Genomic DNA, 15558 nt, shown 5'->3' with positions numbered 1-15558 from the left:
GCATTGGGAAGCTGTGAATTGGCTTTTGAGATATCTGAGAGGTACATCCAGTACTTCACTTTGTTTTGGCAAAGGCAAGGTGACTCTACAGGGTTTTGTGGATGCGGATCTTGGTGGGGATGTTGACTTGAGCAAGAGTACATCCAGGTACATTTACACCATAGGTGGAACAGTAGTGAGTTGGATGTCCAGGCTTCAGAAGTGTGTTTCTCTTTCATCTACTGAAGCTGAGAATGTGGCAATAGCTAAAGCTGGGAAAGAGATGATATGGCTGGCAGATTATCTTGAGGAATTGGGCAAGAAGCTGAGCGAGAAGATTCTTTACTCAGATAGCCAGAGTGCCATACAGTTGGTGAAAAATCCAGTCTATCATTCGAAGACAAAGCACATCAGAATGTGATACCATTTCACTCACAGGGGAGTGGAGGATGGTGATATGTGCTTGGAGAAGATAGAGGGTGCAAAGAACCCGGCAGACATGTTGACGAAATGTGTTGATGTTGGGAAACTGAGGTTATGTAAAACCTCGGTTGGTCTTCTGTAGTTGTTGCTACAGATGTTGCGGTGCGGTAAAGATGTTGATGATGAAGAGATTTTTTTTTTGAGAATGTATTTTTTGGATGACTGGGTCAGTCTCCAAGTGGGAGAATTGTTAGGTAGTGGAGCCTGATTAATTTTAGACTTTCATATTTATTCTCTATTTTAGGCTTTCCTATTTATTCTCTATTTATTCTCTGTAACCAAAAAATACTCTGTTTTATTAATATAAATATACCTCACCGCCGTGGAAGTTTACTCGGGGTGTTACCACGAAATATTGGGTTTTCTCTTTCTGTCTCTAGATCTCTCATCTTTTTCTCTTGAAAGTTCTTGTGTTCTTCATTCATCTAGTGTGTGTGCGTGAATTCGATCCAAACATATATGTGATGCCACCTGATGACATCGTTGAGCTACAATGCAAGGACTACATTCTTCTGTCTTTTCTAAAGGAGAGAAGATTATACATGTTTAGATCTGTTTTATTTCTTTAATTCGACTCTTAGTTGTGATGACATGTCTTAATGTAGGATATTGAAATGAAAGTAGCATAACACTTGAAGAGGGATAGGCTTTTCATAAATGCCGCATGACAAGTTTCTATTTCATTTTTAGAATGAAGTCTTTTTCCAGTTTAGAGAATATTGGTTCATTCGGAGATATATACGTGGTTATAGTGTCACAATTGTGTTATTGGCAACTCCTCCCCTCCATTTTGTTTGAGAGGAAAACTCCAATAACCATATTGGTTCCTTAGAGATGTATAATCAATAACGTTGAAGTAGCATGAGGTGGTTTTAGTGTCAAAAATTGGCACTTCTTTTGCTCCATCTGGTTTGAGAGGAGAACTCAAATAAGCGGAGAATCAATACTAACTGGGCACCAACTATAGTGACCTTGTTTACAATATTGATGTATTTGAGTTATCACATTTTGTTGGCATTTTTAATCATGTTTACTGAAAATATGTTGATCTTTTTGTTTGAGATTTCATTCTCCATATATGATTGGTTACATTAGTTGAAGAAAAAGTTTCTTCATTCAAAAGTAGTTGTCATTCTTAAGAAGTGCTGCAAAGCTCAGAGGATGTCAATATGATCCGTTATTACCTGTCGACATATTCTTATTTGATAGGTTAGTTTTTAATGAACACCTTATCTGGAATAGACTTGCCCTTTAAGAGCTTGGCTTATCAATGGAAAAGTGAAATTGCACACTCTATTTAGTTTAGTGACTTGATTATGCAAATAACGCTTTATGCACAACCAAAAATCATTTGAAACATGCTATCAAAGAAGTGTTGGGTTGGTCCTGTTATTGCAACGGCCAACATCATCTAGTTTTAGCTATAAATGTCTATAATAATATCCAAAGCAAAAAATTTAGTTAAATAGCCTTAACTTCAATAATATAACACAAATCACTTCAGTGGCGTCTTTGTCCCACATCGGAAATTCAAAAGAAAACATAGTTGTTTAAAATTAAAAGCAAAAGTGCAATTTTAAACGCGGGTGTGGAGCTGAGATTTGCACACGATTATTGATCAAACCCTAAACAGCTTCAAAACGCCTACGCGTGCGGGTCAATTCTTATTATTGAATTTCTCCAATCATGTTTGATATGTTAGTAGCTATGGGTTTTGATATGGTTTAGTAGTTACGTGTGTGGTTCAATTTCAATTTTTAAATGTCTTAAATCAATAAGATATTTTTTATCGATTTTGATTCTTAGTTGTTCGATTTCAATTTAATCTATAAGAAAATACTTATCAACAATTATATAACTTTTCTAATATATTTGATGTGAAAAAATAATAATATAATTTTACAAATGCTCATAAAATAGAAACAATAATAACTAACATGAAAAGAACTATACAAGTGTATCACAAAGAGAAATTAAGAAAAATGAGGTCCTTACATTAGATTTTAATGTTTAGTATAATGTGAAAATGTGAACTCAAAGTAATTGTAAAGTGTAAATTCAAGGTTATAGGATAAATATAGTAACTAGTAAGATATTGAAATTAATATATAACATTTTTGTACAAGTACAAGTAGTAAATTACTAGTCTTAATGGGTCATCGGTTTACCCAATAACCCAATATTAAAAATCAATACCAAACTAATAATTCAATAAGTTTTTTTTTACAAAATCATTAAAAATCGTTAACCCAATACTCTAATAACAACAAACCAATAATACTTTTATCAATTTGGTTAACTGATCGGTTCGATTTTGGCACACCTCTAGTAGTGGACGCATAAATGGACATATATCGTGGTTGCTTTGTCCTCACTTTCCAGCACCACAACTTTTTTCATTTCTTTTTTAGACACTAATTTAGTTATGTATAGAGCCGTCAAAATGAGCCAATGAAGCCGGTTCAACCCAATCCGTTATTATGGTAGAGTTACGATATAATTTTTCAAGTCAATTTAAAAGTAGAGCTCATAAGGCTTGTCCATATAAAACTTTGATCTTTGAGGCTTGATTGAAGCCGAATCAAGTCAGTCCATGGACTAAAAATATATATTTAAGGATAAACCAGAACTTTCACGATTATATAAGTTAATTACTTAGATGCATACTATGTTGCAATAGTAATATAAATGAATTTTACCATATTATAGTGTGTCAGATGTATCTCGGGATACATGAACTCCAAAATAAGGTGTAATTTGTTTTAGATACATTCTATCCAAGTGGATTCACATGTATCTAGATACATTAACAAATCCTGCGCCTTTGCCTCCCTCTTATGTGACTTTTCACTCTTTTATCTCGCTATTGTAATTGAATTAGCTTATTTAAACTGTTTTAAGCTAAAATAACCTTTAACCACTTAGTTGTGCATGAATAAGTTAAAAAAGAGTGCTTAATAAGCACCTAGTTTTAAGCTAATGCTAAAAATAAACTGCTAATACTAACTTTTTGGCTAAAATGCTAAAAATAAGCCACAAGTTAGTACTTCTAAAACTTATGACTTTTGGCTTATAAAACAGAATTGAAAAGTCAATCCAAACAAGCTCTAAAAGTACACTCGAATTTAAATCATCCTCTAATACACTAAATTATGGATATTAGTTGACTTTATTTTATTACTAGAGAATGTTTGCTATCCTTTGGAGTAATCATGCTGAGGTTTTGCTTTTAATTTTGATTAAGAGACTTGTAGATACAATTTTTTGTTTTTTCTCCGGAGATAAACATTTAGAGTATATATTATAGTGTGAATAGGACTTTATATTAGTTGGAGGTAAAACAATTAAACAAGTAATTTGTATTGTCTTGAAACAATTAGTTTGGTTATATATATGTTAGAGAAAAAGAAAATCAGCAGAGTTAGTGCGTCAAGTGTTAAATTCTCTTTTTGTATTTTTTCATGTATTTATGGAAAAATCACGTGTGCTACAAAAATAAGCTAAATTAAAATAACATAATTCAAATTAATACCAATATTTAGATGATCAAAATATTCCTAATTATCCCAAAATAACAGTATAGACAAAAAAAAAAAAAAATCTTGTCGCCTTCCAAAGTTCAAGTATTATATATAAAAGAGAAAATAGTTGTTTGGTCCCTCTGTTATTGTTTTATGTTGTTTTTGGTCCCTATAATATCTCACTAATTATACTTAACTTTTAATTAATTAAAGTAAATGATTCCAATCCTACTAATAGTGAATGTTAATTTAAACAGATCACTTATTGTTGTCAAGGGTAATTTTGGTATTACAACAGAAAACACTTCTATACAGAGAACAGACCTAAAGCTAGAACAAGTTTATAACTTCTCCCGTAACATCCTTTCTTATACATAACCATATTTCTTCCCTACCGCCTTCTTTAATTTGAATGTAGATTCAGTCCTCTCATACACTACTCTGTGTTTTCGTTTGTTGATGAACAATTTTTCTCTTTAGTTGTCTCCCCATTTATATGAGAATACAATTCAGTCACTCATGCAACACAGGAAACAACTCAGTATACTTATTGAAGAAAAACAATATTATTCAATTTCACAATGAAATTCCGAAGCAAGAACTGTCTACAATTCACGCCGACATGTAAGTACTCAATTAATTTATTTAATGCCGAAATCATTGATTGTATATAAATCTTTTTAAAAATTGAGTTACAGAACGCAACTACTATTTTACATAAAGAATAAATATCAATTTTTTTTAACAAGAGTTATTATAATTCTTATATGTGTAGTGCATATTCTAAAATTATATGACATTACATTTTGTTTTTTATCCACTTATTAGAATACCATAAGCATATTTGAAAATTCAGAATTGCACGCAACTAAATGTGAAGTAATCATACACTATGATACATATAAGTCAAATTTTTAAGAATTGTAGTTTGCATAATTCAAATTCAAAAAAAAAAAAATTATATTTTCATTATTGGTTACATATTTATGTGTTGAATTTCTATCATTTACATTTCCTATTGGCGATGTTTATTGCTATAACACTAATAGATTCTACTTTACTTTACGCGATGGATGAAGGCAAAGATTAATATATGTACACCATTAAATTACACTATAAGGGTTGGTGGGTGTTTGAGCCAGCGATGAACTATGTTAAAGAACAAGGAAATGAAAATTCCATTATTTAGATGAAGCAGTGTATGAATAAGTTTAAAGTCAATGATAAAAAAGTGAAAGTTTGGTTCAAGTTTTGGCCTTATTTTTAGATGAGTATAAGTCTTTTGACAACTGATTTAGATATATATATTGTTAAAAGTAGAGAAGTTAAAATATTTGTCGGCACATCGAAGAGGACCAGTGGGACTATGATGTAGCTGATTCCTAGGGCAACCCACTACAAGGCGGAGAAAAATTGATAGATGTGAATGTAACAGACAAAAGTGATGAGAGTGATTCCACATGTGAAGAATGTGAGTCATTTTAATGACTAGTATTCCTTGGAATAAGATGATATGAGTTTTTATAAAATCGTTGACTCTACTGTAGAATGGTTTGGCCTTAATGGTAGAAACAAAGAAAATCAAGTTAATGAAAAAAATGATGTTTACATGGAAATACTGATGATGAAAATCTAGATCCAGTGTTTTTATCAAAGTAGGAATTTGGAGGATCCAAAATTTAAGTTTACACTTAATATGTTTTTCAGTAACATCAAAGAATTCAAGTGGGAGTTGAGGTACATGCTGTATTCCAAAAAAGACATCAAGTTTAAAAAGGAATGTACAAGGTCGAGGGCCATTTGTAAGGTGTCATGTTGTAAATGGTTCATATTTCCATCAAAGTCTAATCAAGATGAACCTTTCAAGATCAAGACAATAGGCCCTGACCATTCGTGTGGCAAACAAAGAGATAACAAGACTATTGACTCTGGATTTTTGGCAAAGAAATACTTAGAAGAATTTAGAATAAATCTAAACCGGGGAGGAAATGAATTCCATACTCATGTGATGAGGACTCATAATTGTACTATTACTGGAACCCAAGCGTATATAGTAAAGAGGAAGGCATTAGATCTAATTACAGAAACTAACGAAGAGCAATTTGATATGTTATTGGATTACTGCGCTGAGCTAAGGAGGAGTTATCCATGGACTACATGTATTTTAAAGCTGGATGAAAATTCAAAAACAATGGTTAATGGTAGAAAAATACTTTGTGACTTTATATATGTTTTGCAGCTTGCAAACAGGGCTTTTTATCCGAATTTCGCCAATAATAGTGGTTGATGGATGTCATTTGAAAGTGCAACAAAAAGGGAGTCAACTATTGACAGCAATACGCATTGATGGAAACAATAACATATACCCTATTGCATTCGCAATTGTAGAAGGTGAACTAAAGGAAACATGAAAGTAATTTCTAAAGCTTCTTGATGAGGACCTAGGAATATCACAAAATCCTTTTGCACGGACTTTCATTTATGATAGACAAAAGGGTTTAATTCCAGTATTTGATGAGATAATGAAAGATGTTGCACAGAAATTGTGTGACACATCCGCACAATGATTTCAAAACTGAAGGTTTTTTAGGGCAAGCACATAAGGATATCGTATGGTAAGCTTTTAGGGAAACTACAGAATCTGAATTCTCCAAGCATATGAAAGATAGTGAAAAAATAGATCCTAAAGCTCCATCATGGTTTATTAAAAAGCCATCAAGTCACTGTTCAAGAGCTTTTTTCTCTCATTTTCAAAAATGTGATGTGTCAGACAAGTATATTTGGAAAATGATTGAATCAATTAGGATCTATATGATGTCCAAACTACAAAAGAGCAGAGATAAAATGATGAAGTACTTCCAGAAAATATGCCCAAAATCGTGTTGAAGCTATAAAAAAATAAGGCTAAAGCGACTGAATATATTGCCACTTAATCTGATCAATTCCATTATAAGATTGAGGACATCTATCTTAGAATATTCTCTATTCATCTGAAAGAGAAGACATGTTCTTATATGAGAAGGGACTTAACAAGATTACTTTGTAATCATGCTATTGATACTACATGGGTTAAGAAGGATGAGCCTGAAATATATGTCCATGAATGTTATACAGTTGATCAGTACATAAAGAGTTACAATCCATCCATCCTGCCAATTGTCAGCTTTTTTCAATGGCCTATGACAAGTATTGAACCACCAATATAAAAAGCACAACCAGGGAGACAAAAAAACTAAGGAAGAGAGGGATTTACGAGAAAATTCAAAAAGAATCAAATTATGAAAAGTTTACCTTGTTAAAAATATCAAGACAAGGAAGAAAAAAGTATGGATCATGTGGAACATTAGGGCACAATAGTAGAAAGTTCCCTATTCTTATAGGGAGAATCCACTGTGAAGTTCAACAATAACAAATTATCAATAAGTCAGAAAGGAAGGTCCTTCTACACCTAATAATGCAACAGAAGTAAGTAGTCAAATAAATTGGTTCTTTTCAGTTATTATTATCTACTTAATAATGCAACAGGAGTAGTCAAGCAACTCCAAGACAATCATACATTTTTTTTATTGTAGGGTTCAAGCACCATTATTGAGAGCACGACATCTATGCAGTCCAATTCTTTTATAACTGAACATGCTATAATTATCGTTCTTGTTATATACTAATGTTGCTTGTATCCGACTTACTATCTACTAATGTTGCTTGTATCCGAATTACTATCTGACTTATTTTCTTATATATAAATTGTAGGTTAATCAAGTTAACCAACTAAGGGTACCAAAAGAGCAATTGAGAAGTTTTGCTTTCATTTTAAAAGAAACTGGTGAGCATTCCAGAGAAGTTACAAGATCACTCTTCACCGAGAGAATGGGAACACAATACGTACCAATATCAAAATTACAAGAAGTACTTTCTCAAAGTAGCAAGAGAGTGGGAAGCGATCGACGGACCAAGAAAAGAAATGTTCCTTAAATAAAGAAGTACATAACACGTTTAGATCTAGTTCTTTCTTTGAAGTTATTCATGTTCCTGGATGATCTTGTTTTCTTTTTTGAAATTTTATGCAACTTAAATATTTATTTTTCCATGGTCAGTCTTCATAATTGTTCTTCAATATTACGCGAGAAAGAATTTTTATATAGTTCCACAAAGATAGTATCTACGAAAGAGAGAATCAATTATTGAATTATCGTGAGAATTTGAAGTTACATTTAATATTTATGCATCAGCTGTAAGTTCACAAAATATTAGTTTATATAGTTCCTTTAGTCTATCAATTAAAACATATATATTGTATTTGAGGATAATGTATCGGGTACAATAAAGATAGGTTCAACAAGACTAAAAATGTTATGTCTAATTAACTAATTCCTTTATACATATCTCTATTTATGATTCAGAAATATGAACCAAATCCTCCTTCACCGAGTCTGTTTTCTACTTTTACTTATTTGTTGCTGAGTCAATCGCCTCAAATTCAACAAGCGGAGGTTCAATTGGATCTTCTTTCTTTAGTTGAAAACCTCATAAATTCTTTTATCAAATATTTGACAATAACGAACAAGCTTCTTAGCTTACATATAGCCAATAAACACAATTTTCAACTACTAAATTCATTCTACAAAGATTATTTCTGTTAGAGAATAAAAAGTTTAAGCTCAAACAAAATGACCTACCTTTAAGGAGACTGAGGCTAAAATATAAAGTTTGCTATCATTAACTATGGTTGTTGTTAAAATGCTCAACAATGGTGATCATCTACACCAAAACAATGTGAAGCCATGGCAGACGATTAAGAAGAAGAAGAAGACATTTAAAGATACTGATTTGAAGAAGATGGAAAAGCTTCCTTTTCTGTATTGATTACTTCAATATATATACAAGAGAATTGGAGTTTTGTGTTCAACAAATACAAAGATGTAAAATGCAAAATATGTGACTAAATAACTTTCAACCTCTAACTAACTTGATGTGACATCTATCTAACATTCTAACTAACATTCTAACTAACATAACTAACAAACTAACATAATTATATTGTTAATACCCCTCCTCAAGTTGGCGGTGATGATCTTACAGCCAACTTGTTTAGTAATGCTGAATGTTTAACTCCACTAAGGGCCTTTGTGAGTATGTCTGCTAGCTGTTTAGTAGTGGAAATATGATGTAGTGAAATGAGCCCCTCCTGAAGTTTACTGCTTACGAAGTGACAATCGACTTCAATATGTTTGGTTCTTTCGTGGAAAATAGGATTGTGAGCTATGTGGATAGCAGCCTGACTATCACAAAAGACACGGATTGGTGAAGAATCAGATATAGTTAGCTCATTTATCAACCTGTGAAGCCAAACCAGTTCACCTACAACCTTCCTGATGGATCTATATTCTGCTTCTACAGAAGATAGTGAGATGGTTTCCTGCTTATTTGATTTCCAACTGATTGGACTGTTTTCAAGTAAAACCAAATAACCACTGACTGATCTTCTTGAGTCTGGACAAGATGCCCAGTCTGAATCACAATATGCTTTGATTGAGCAATCAGGATCTTTGGTTAAATGAAGGCCCAGAGTTGGATCTTGTTTCAAGTACCTAAGAAGATGAAATGCTGCCTGCAGATGTGGAGTTCTGGGATCTTGTATGAATTGGCTCAAATGTTAAATAGTGAATGCTATGTCCAATCTAGTGTTGGTAAGAAAATTCAATTTCCCACTAATTTTCTGTAGTATGTGGGATGAGGCAGTGGAGTTCCTTCTTTGTCTCTTTATTTGATATTTGGATCAAGAGAAGATGTAAGTGAACTATGACTATAACAGTCATATTATTTTAGAAAATCTAATACAAACTTCCTCTGGGAGACAAGTACCCCTCCTGGTATGTCAAGTATCTCTAATCCCAGAAAATAATGCAATCGACCAAGATCTTTAATCTTAAAAGTGCTATCCAAGCAAGCCATTAATTCTGTAATCTCAGTAGTGTTTGTTCCTGTGAGAATATCATCATCAACATAGACTACAACAAAAACAACTAAGGCACCAGCCTTTCTGTAGAAAAGTGAGTAATCATGATGTGAATGTACATATCCTCTGAGTGATAAAGCTTCAGTCAACTTGGCATACCATGGTCGACTAGCCTGTTTTAGACCATAAAGAGACTTGTTGAGCTTGCACACTAAGCTTAAATCATCCACAGTAAGCCCTTGTGGTGGTTTCATGTATACTTCCTCATGAAGATCACCATGAAGAAAGGCATTGTTCACATCAAGCTGAAACATATCCCAACCCTTTTTAACAGCACATGCAATCAAGGTCCTCACAGTGGTCATTTTTACCACTGGAGAATATGTCTCTGTATAATCTACACCAGCTTGTTGAGTATAGCCTTTAACTACTAGTCTGGTTTTAAACCTTTCAGTGCTACCATCAGATATATGCTTCACTTTATACACCCATTTACATCCAATTGCTTGTTTCCCTGCAGGTAATCTCACTATAATGATGAAATATTTGTAGTTGTCATGGGTAGGTGTATGATAAGGACCCCATATATCAACATGAAGAAGTTCAAAAATGGAATTTGAATGTGTGACACTTTGACTAAAAGGTAATCTTTCTTGTCTTGCCATAGGACAGATTGTACACATAAAAGGTTGTTTGTTTGAAAAACTAGCTGGGATTGTAGGTATTTTCCTCATTTTCACAAAAGGCACATGGCCAAGTATATTATTCCAGAATAGGTCTACACCATGTTCAGTAGATATAGTATCAGAAGTAGAAGAACATACAGTCGGATCAGTACATTTGTTATTATCATGTAAGGCTTTATTTGTAACCTGACCACTATTGCTAGACAAAGAAGAATTATGATTGTTGTGAGATATGCAGCAACATGTGGTGGACTTAGCAGGATTCTTCAGACATCTTGAACAAAGAAAATAAAGTCCTTCTCTGCTACTACCAAGCACCTGAGGCCTCTTCACTAAAGGGGCCTGTAGTAAACAAGAAACACTAGTGAATAGAACTACAGTTCTCATTGAAAGAGTTAATGAGTGAACTAACACTAGATTGTATTTAAAAAAAGGTACATATAGCACATTGTGTAAAACAATTTCAGATGTGATCACTACATTTCCAAATTCTATCACCTTAACTTTGTATCAATTGGGTAAAGAAACAACCATAGGATAAGACATGGTTTGGATATTGGTTAGTGAGGATTTGTTAAAGGTTATATGGTTTGATGCCCCCGAATCAATGATCCATAAGGCAGCACTTGATTTGAAACATTCACATGAAGGATTGCCAAAATCAATAAATGAAGAACATACTATAGTACCTCTGCAAAATTCACAGAACCAGCTTCCATGTTTGAATTCTTTAAATCGGCTCCTTCAACTCGAAAATTCTGCAAAAGTTTTATCATGTTATCATATTGATCTTTAGTAACTGTGATCTTTTGATTCTTATTACCCTGCATACAATCTTCTCCTTGTGCAGATATCATATCATCAGAAGATCCATGAACATTAGCTACAACTCTCCTTCCTCTATATTCATGATTAGTGTTCTGCCTTGCATGAGATCCATTGTTCCTGTTAGTCTGATTAGGATATCCAATCAACTTATAACATTTCTCCCTGATATGTCCTGTCTTTTTGCAGTAACTACAAACCATAGCACTTCTATTGCTACTATTACCTGGAAAATAGTTGGACCCTCCATAATTGTTGTTATTTCCTGAAGTATTTCCAGAGTATTTATCATTAGAGAATGATGCTTTGTAGTTCCTTCCTATTGATCCCTTTCCATTATTATTAGATGAGTTCACATTCAAAGAAATTGATTCCACAGGAATTTGATTAGCAGGTTTGAATTCTCTTTGCTTCTTCTCTTGAATCAACAAGGAGAAAGCCTGTGCCATTGTTGGAAGAGGATTCATCATAAGAATGTTGCCTCTTATCACAGTATACACTTCATTCATTCCCATTAAAAATTTTATGAAACGTCTATCTTGTTCTGCTCTGTACAATCCATCCTTGGCTCCACAATTACAAGCACAAGAACACTGATTCTTTAAATTAAAAGTACTCAACTCTTCCCAAAGCTTTTTCATTCTAGTGTAATAGACTGTGATGTCCAAACTTCCCTGTGTGAGATCATTAATCTCCTTTTGAATTTGATATTACTTTGCTTCATTCGTTTGATCATAACTATCTTCAAGTTCCTTCCAAAGTTCCACTGAATCACTAACATACTCTACACTATCTGCAATTTCCTTAGTAAGAGAGTTTAGGATCCAGGAAGTTACCATATCATCACATCTCTGCCATTGATGCGACTGGTTTGAATTTGCAGCTGGTTTAACACAGTTACCATCGATGAATCCAAGCTTGTTCTTCATTGATAAAGCTCTCATAACTCCCCCTCTCTAGGATCTATATCCTGTTCCATAAAATTGAACTAGAACCAGTACCATACCAGGGCTATCCGAAGGATGTATGTAGAGAGTGTTGTGTGCATCAATATTAACAGAAGTTCCTTGTGCTGACGGAACATTTTCAGAACCTGTCATGATGAAGAATCGACTGGACCCAAGAAAATCAACTAAACAAAGAAGAATCAATAGAAGATTCAGATCAGAAACAGGAAGAGTAGCCTTGCTCTAATACCATGTTAAAATGCTCAACAATGGTGATCATCTACACCAAAACAATGTGAAGCCATGGCAGTCGATTAAGAAGAAGAAGAAGAGATTTAAAGATACTGATTTGAAGAAGATGGAAAAACATCCTTTTCTGTATTGATTACTTCAATATATATACAAAAGAATTGGAGTTTTGTGTTCAACAAATACAAAGATGTAAAATGCAAAATGTGTGACTAACTAACTTTCAAACTCTAACTAACTTGATGTGACATTTAACTAACATTCTAATTAACATAACTAACACACTAACATAATTATATTGTTAATAGTTAGTGATCAACTAGTGCTTCCAACCATCATTTACATCAGCAGTTTAAGGGAAAACAAGAAATTATAGACCATTTCAGGGCATATCAACAAAGTCAACAAGGACCCATATAGCTGAGTCCAACTTTCTTGCGACTGACATATGATTTTTTACATCAGTGATTTCTATGTGTTATATGCTTCGTTTGATTTATATTAAGAGCCCGAGCAAATAAGGTTGCCACTTGTTTTCTCTTTGTTCGTAAAGTGTAACAGAAATGATTAAGAGTGTATTTATCTTTATACAAACATTCTGAATTCAGATCTTAGTTGCCAAAGAAAGTTATTCAAATGCTTGAAGTTGTCCTAAAGAGATACCTTTGGACTGTGAAGGAAGAAATGTCACGGAAAGCACTGTTAGCATGGGAAAAATTTTGCCAATTGAAAGAGGGCAGGTGAATTTAATGTCACTGTTTGATATTGTAACATGAAACCAGTGAAAATTGAACAACTAAACTATTTTAAATAAATTGGTAGGCTGATTATCTTTACATATTATAGCAGTCATATGATACAACAACGGAAGGAATGCCATGGAAGAAAGCATCTCGTGCACCACCCGCTATCCCTGAATAAACACTGCCTTTCCAGCACTAGGTCAAATTTACACTGGCACGAATAATAAAAAGGGCAATCTCTGGCAACTTAAGTTTGAGAAATAAGAACCAAGAAAGGATAAACTCATACTCTGGTCCAAGGCCTAAATGAAAGAAGAAATATGTACTCTACTGTACCATTTCAAAGAACATAAGACATTGTTTTCTATAATGTTTCATGTATATATAAGTTGTGCACGGTTAAAAATGTGAAAATAAGTCAAATGAATAATTATAACTAATACAAATTGCACAACTAACAAAAAGAAAAGAAGGAAATTGATGAAGGGTATGAAAATTAAGCATTTCACAGAATGGATCTAAAGGCTCGATAGAAAACTTTACGTACATGTCGTAACCAAAATTGTAGCCTAAATTAATGCCAATGACAACCTGCAAGCCTAAGTTGATGAGAGTTTACATACTGTGTTCAGACAAGCTAGTAAAAAGAATGAAACAGCCTTAAAGAAAATTTTAGTTTTGTACATGTATGTCCAATATGTATTTTTTTTCCATAAAGATGAAATAGAATAAAACTATATAAACTTAATGAAGATCACTAATAGTTCATACACAAATATGTGATAAGTGAAGCTACATGCTAAATCAATTTATAAATAAAGCATTAGTCTCAAAAGATACCAGATGAGGTATTGAAGGAAAGATCTTTTTGGAGATCCTAGGGAAGTTACAACTTACAAGCACAAAACACAACAATTCTTAATTATCTATGCGTGGTAACCGACTTTAAGAGACACTGTAGGCAATTATTCTTTTTTTCTTTAATTTAAGATAGCATATCTCTTGTGGCTTATGGAGGGTTAGTAGGATTGTTTTAATTTAAGATAGCATAGCTAAACACATTTTATTGAATGACTTGAACTGAGAAGTGTGTTTTCTCTAGGACTTAATGTTTATCCCTAGATTTAAGCATTGAATGACTTGAACTGAGAAGTGTGTTTTCTCTAGGACTTAATGTTTATCCCTAGATTTAAGCATGTAGCTTTCTCTGTCCCCCTTCGTCGGGCGGTGCTTGTGTGGAGGGTGCTCCATCTGAAATAATCCTTGAAGCTCTCACCTTACCAACAAGACGAGAGTTGACGGTTGTTGGTGTTGACGTAAGCATTAAAAAAATCACACTACCAAATCAATTGTACCTACCTTGAACTTAAGTTACCATGTACAATTTTTTCTTAAGCAAAAGCTTCATATATCAAATCAGATAAAACATAAAGATTAATCGTAAATTTCGATAAAAACAACCGAATTCAAGAAACAAAAAGGCTGGACGGAGCTTGCAAGAAAAAAATTAGAAGAGGGATGGGAAAAAATACCTCTAGCTCAAACCAAAAGAGTGAAGAAAACTAAAACTTTGATAAAAATTTGAGCAAAATTCCTTCAGATATGAGCTCTACCTTGAATTTTCTCCTAAAATTTCATCAACAATTTGTTGAGTTCATCCCTGCTGAAGCAAAGAAGGAAACGAGAGGGAGATAGAGATATCATTTTGAGAAATGAGTTTTACTTTGAAGCTTCACTTTCCCAAATGAACGACATTACTTTGGAAAGTGCCATTCACGGTGAATGGGTTAATTCACGTGAACTCAAAAAAAATATTATTACTTATATATATATCATTATTGTAATATAAAAATTATCCTTGACAACAATAGTTGAGCTGTTTAAATTAACATTCACTGTCAGTAAAAAAACTTAAATCACTTACTTTAATTTATTAAAGATTAAGTATGACTAGTTAAATATCATAGGGACAACAACCATCATAAGGCAATAACAGAGGGACCAAAATAATTATTTTCTCTTTATATAAATATACTTTTTACCAAATATTATATGATGGAATATACTTGATATAAAGTATTATATACTTGAGGTTTACGTTCAATGAAAGCAAATGAAGAAATAAGAATTAATTTGAACTTGATATCAGCTTACTAAAAATAATTGTTA

The 15558-nt window shown here is 33.0% G+C and overlaps 1 protein-coding gene across 1 annotated transcript; it reads right to left on the bottom strand.

Annotated features, from left to right (window-relative positions):
• Positions 1 to 8033: 8033 nt before the first annotated feature.
• On the bottom strand, positions 8034 to 15166 carry LOC101252423 (uncharacterized). Its single transcript, XM_010320130.4, has 2 exons — positions 11315 to 15166; positions 8034 to 10967 (listed from the first exon to the last, which is right to left on the bottom strand). Exons 1-2 carry the CDS (start codon positions 12089 to 12091, stop codon positions 9801 to 9803), a joined length of 1944 nt encoding a protein of 647 aa, XP_010318432.3. The 5' UTR covers positions 12092 to 15166; the 3' UTR covers positions 8034 to 9800.
• Positions 15167 to 15558: the final 392 nt, after the last annotated feature.

This window comes from Solanum lycopersicum, chromosome 1 (assembly GCF_036512215.1).
Source record: "Solanum lycopersicum chromosome 1, SLM_r2.1".
Taxonomy (NCBI): domain Eukaryota; kingdom Viridiplantae; phylum Streptophyta; class Magnoliopsida; order Solanales; family Solanaceae; genus Solanum; species Solanum lycopersicum.
Note: the sequence above shows the minus strand (reverse complement) of the source record. Positions and strands in the feature narration are given on the sequence as shown.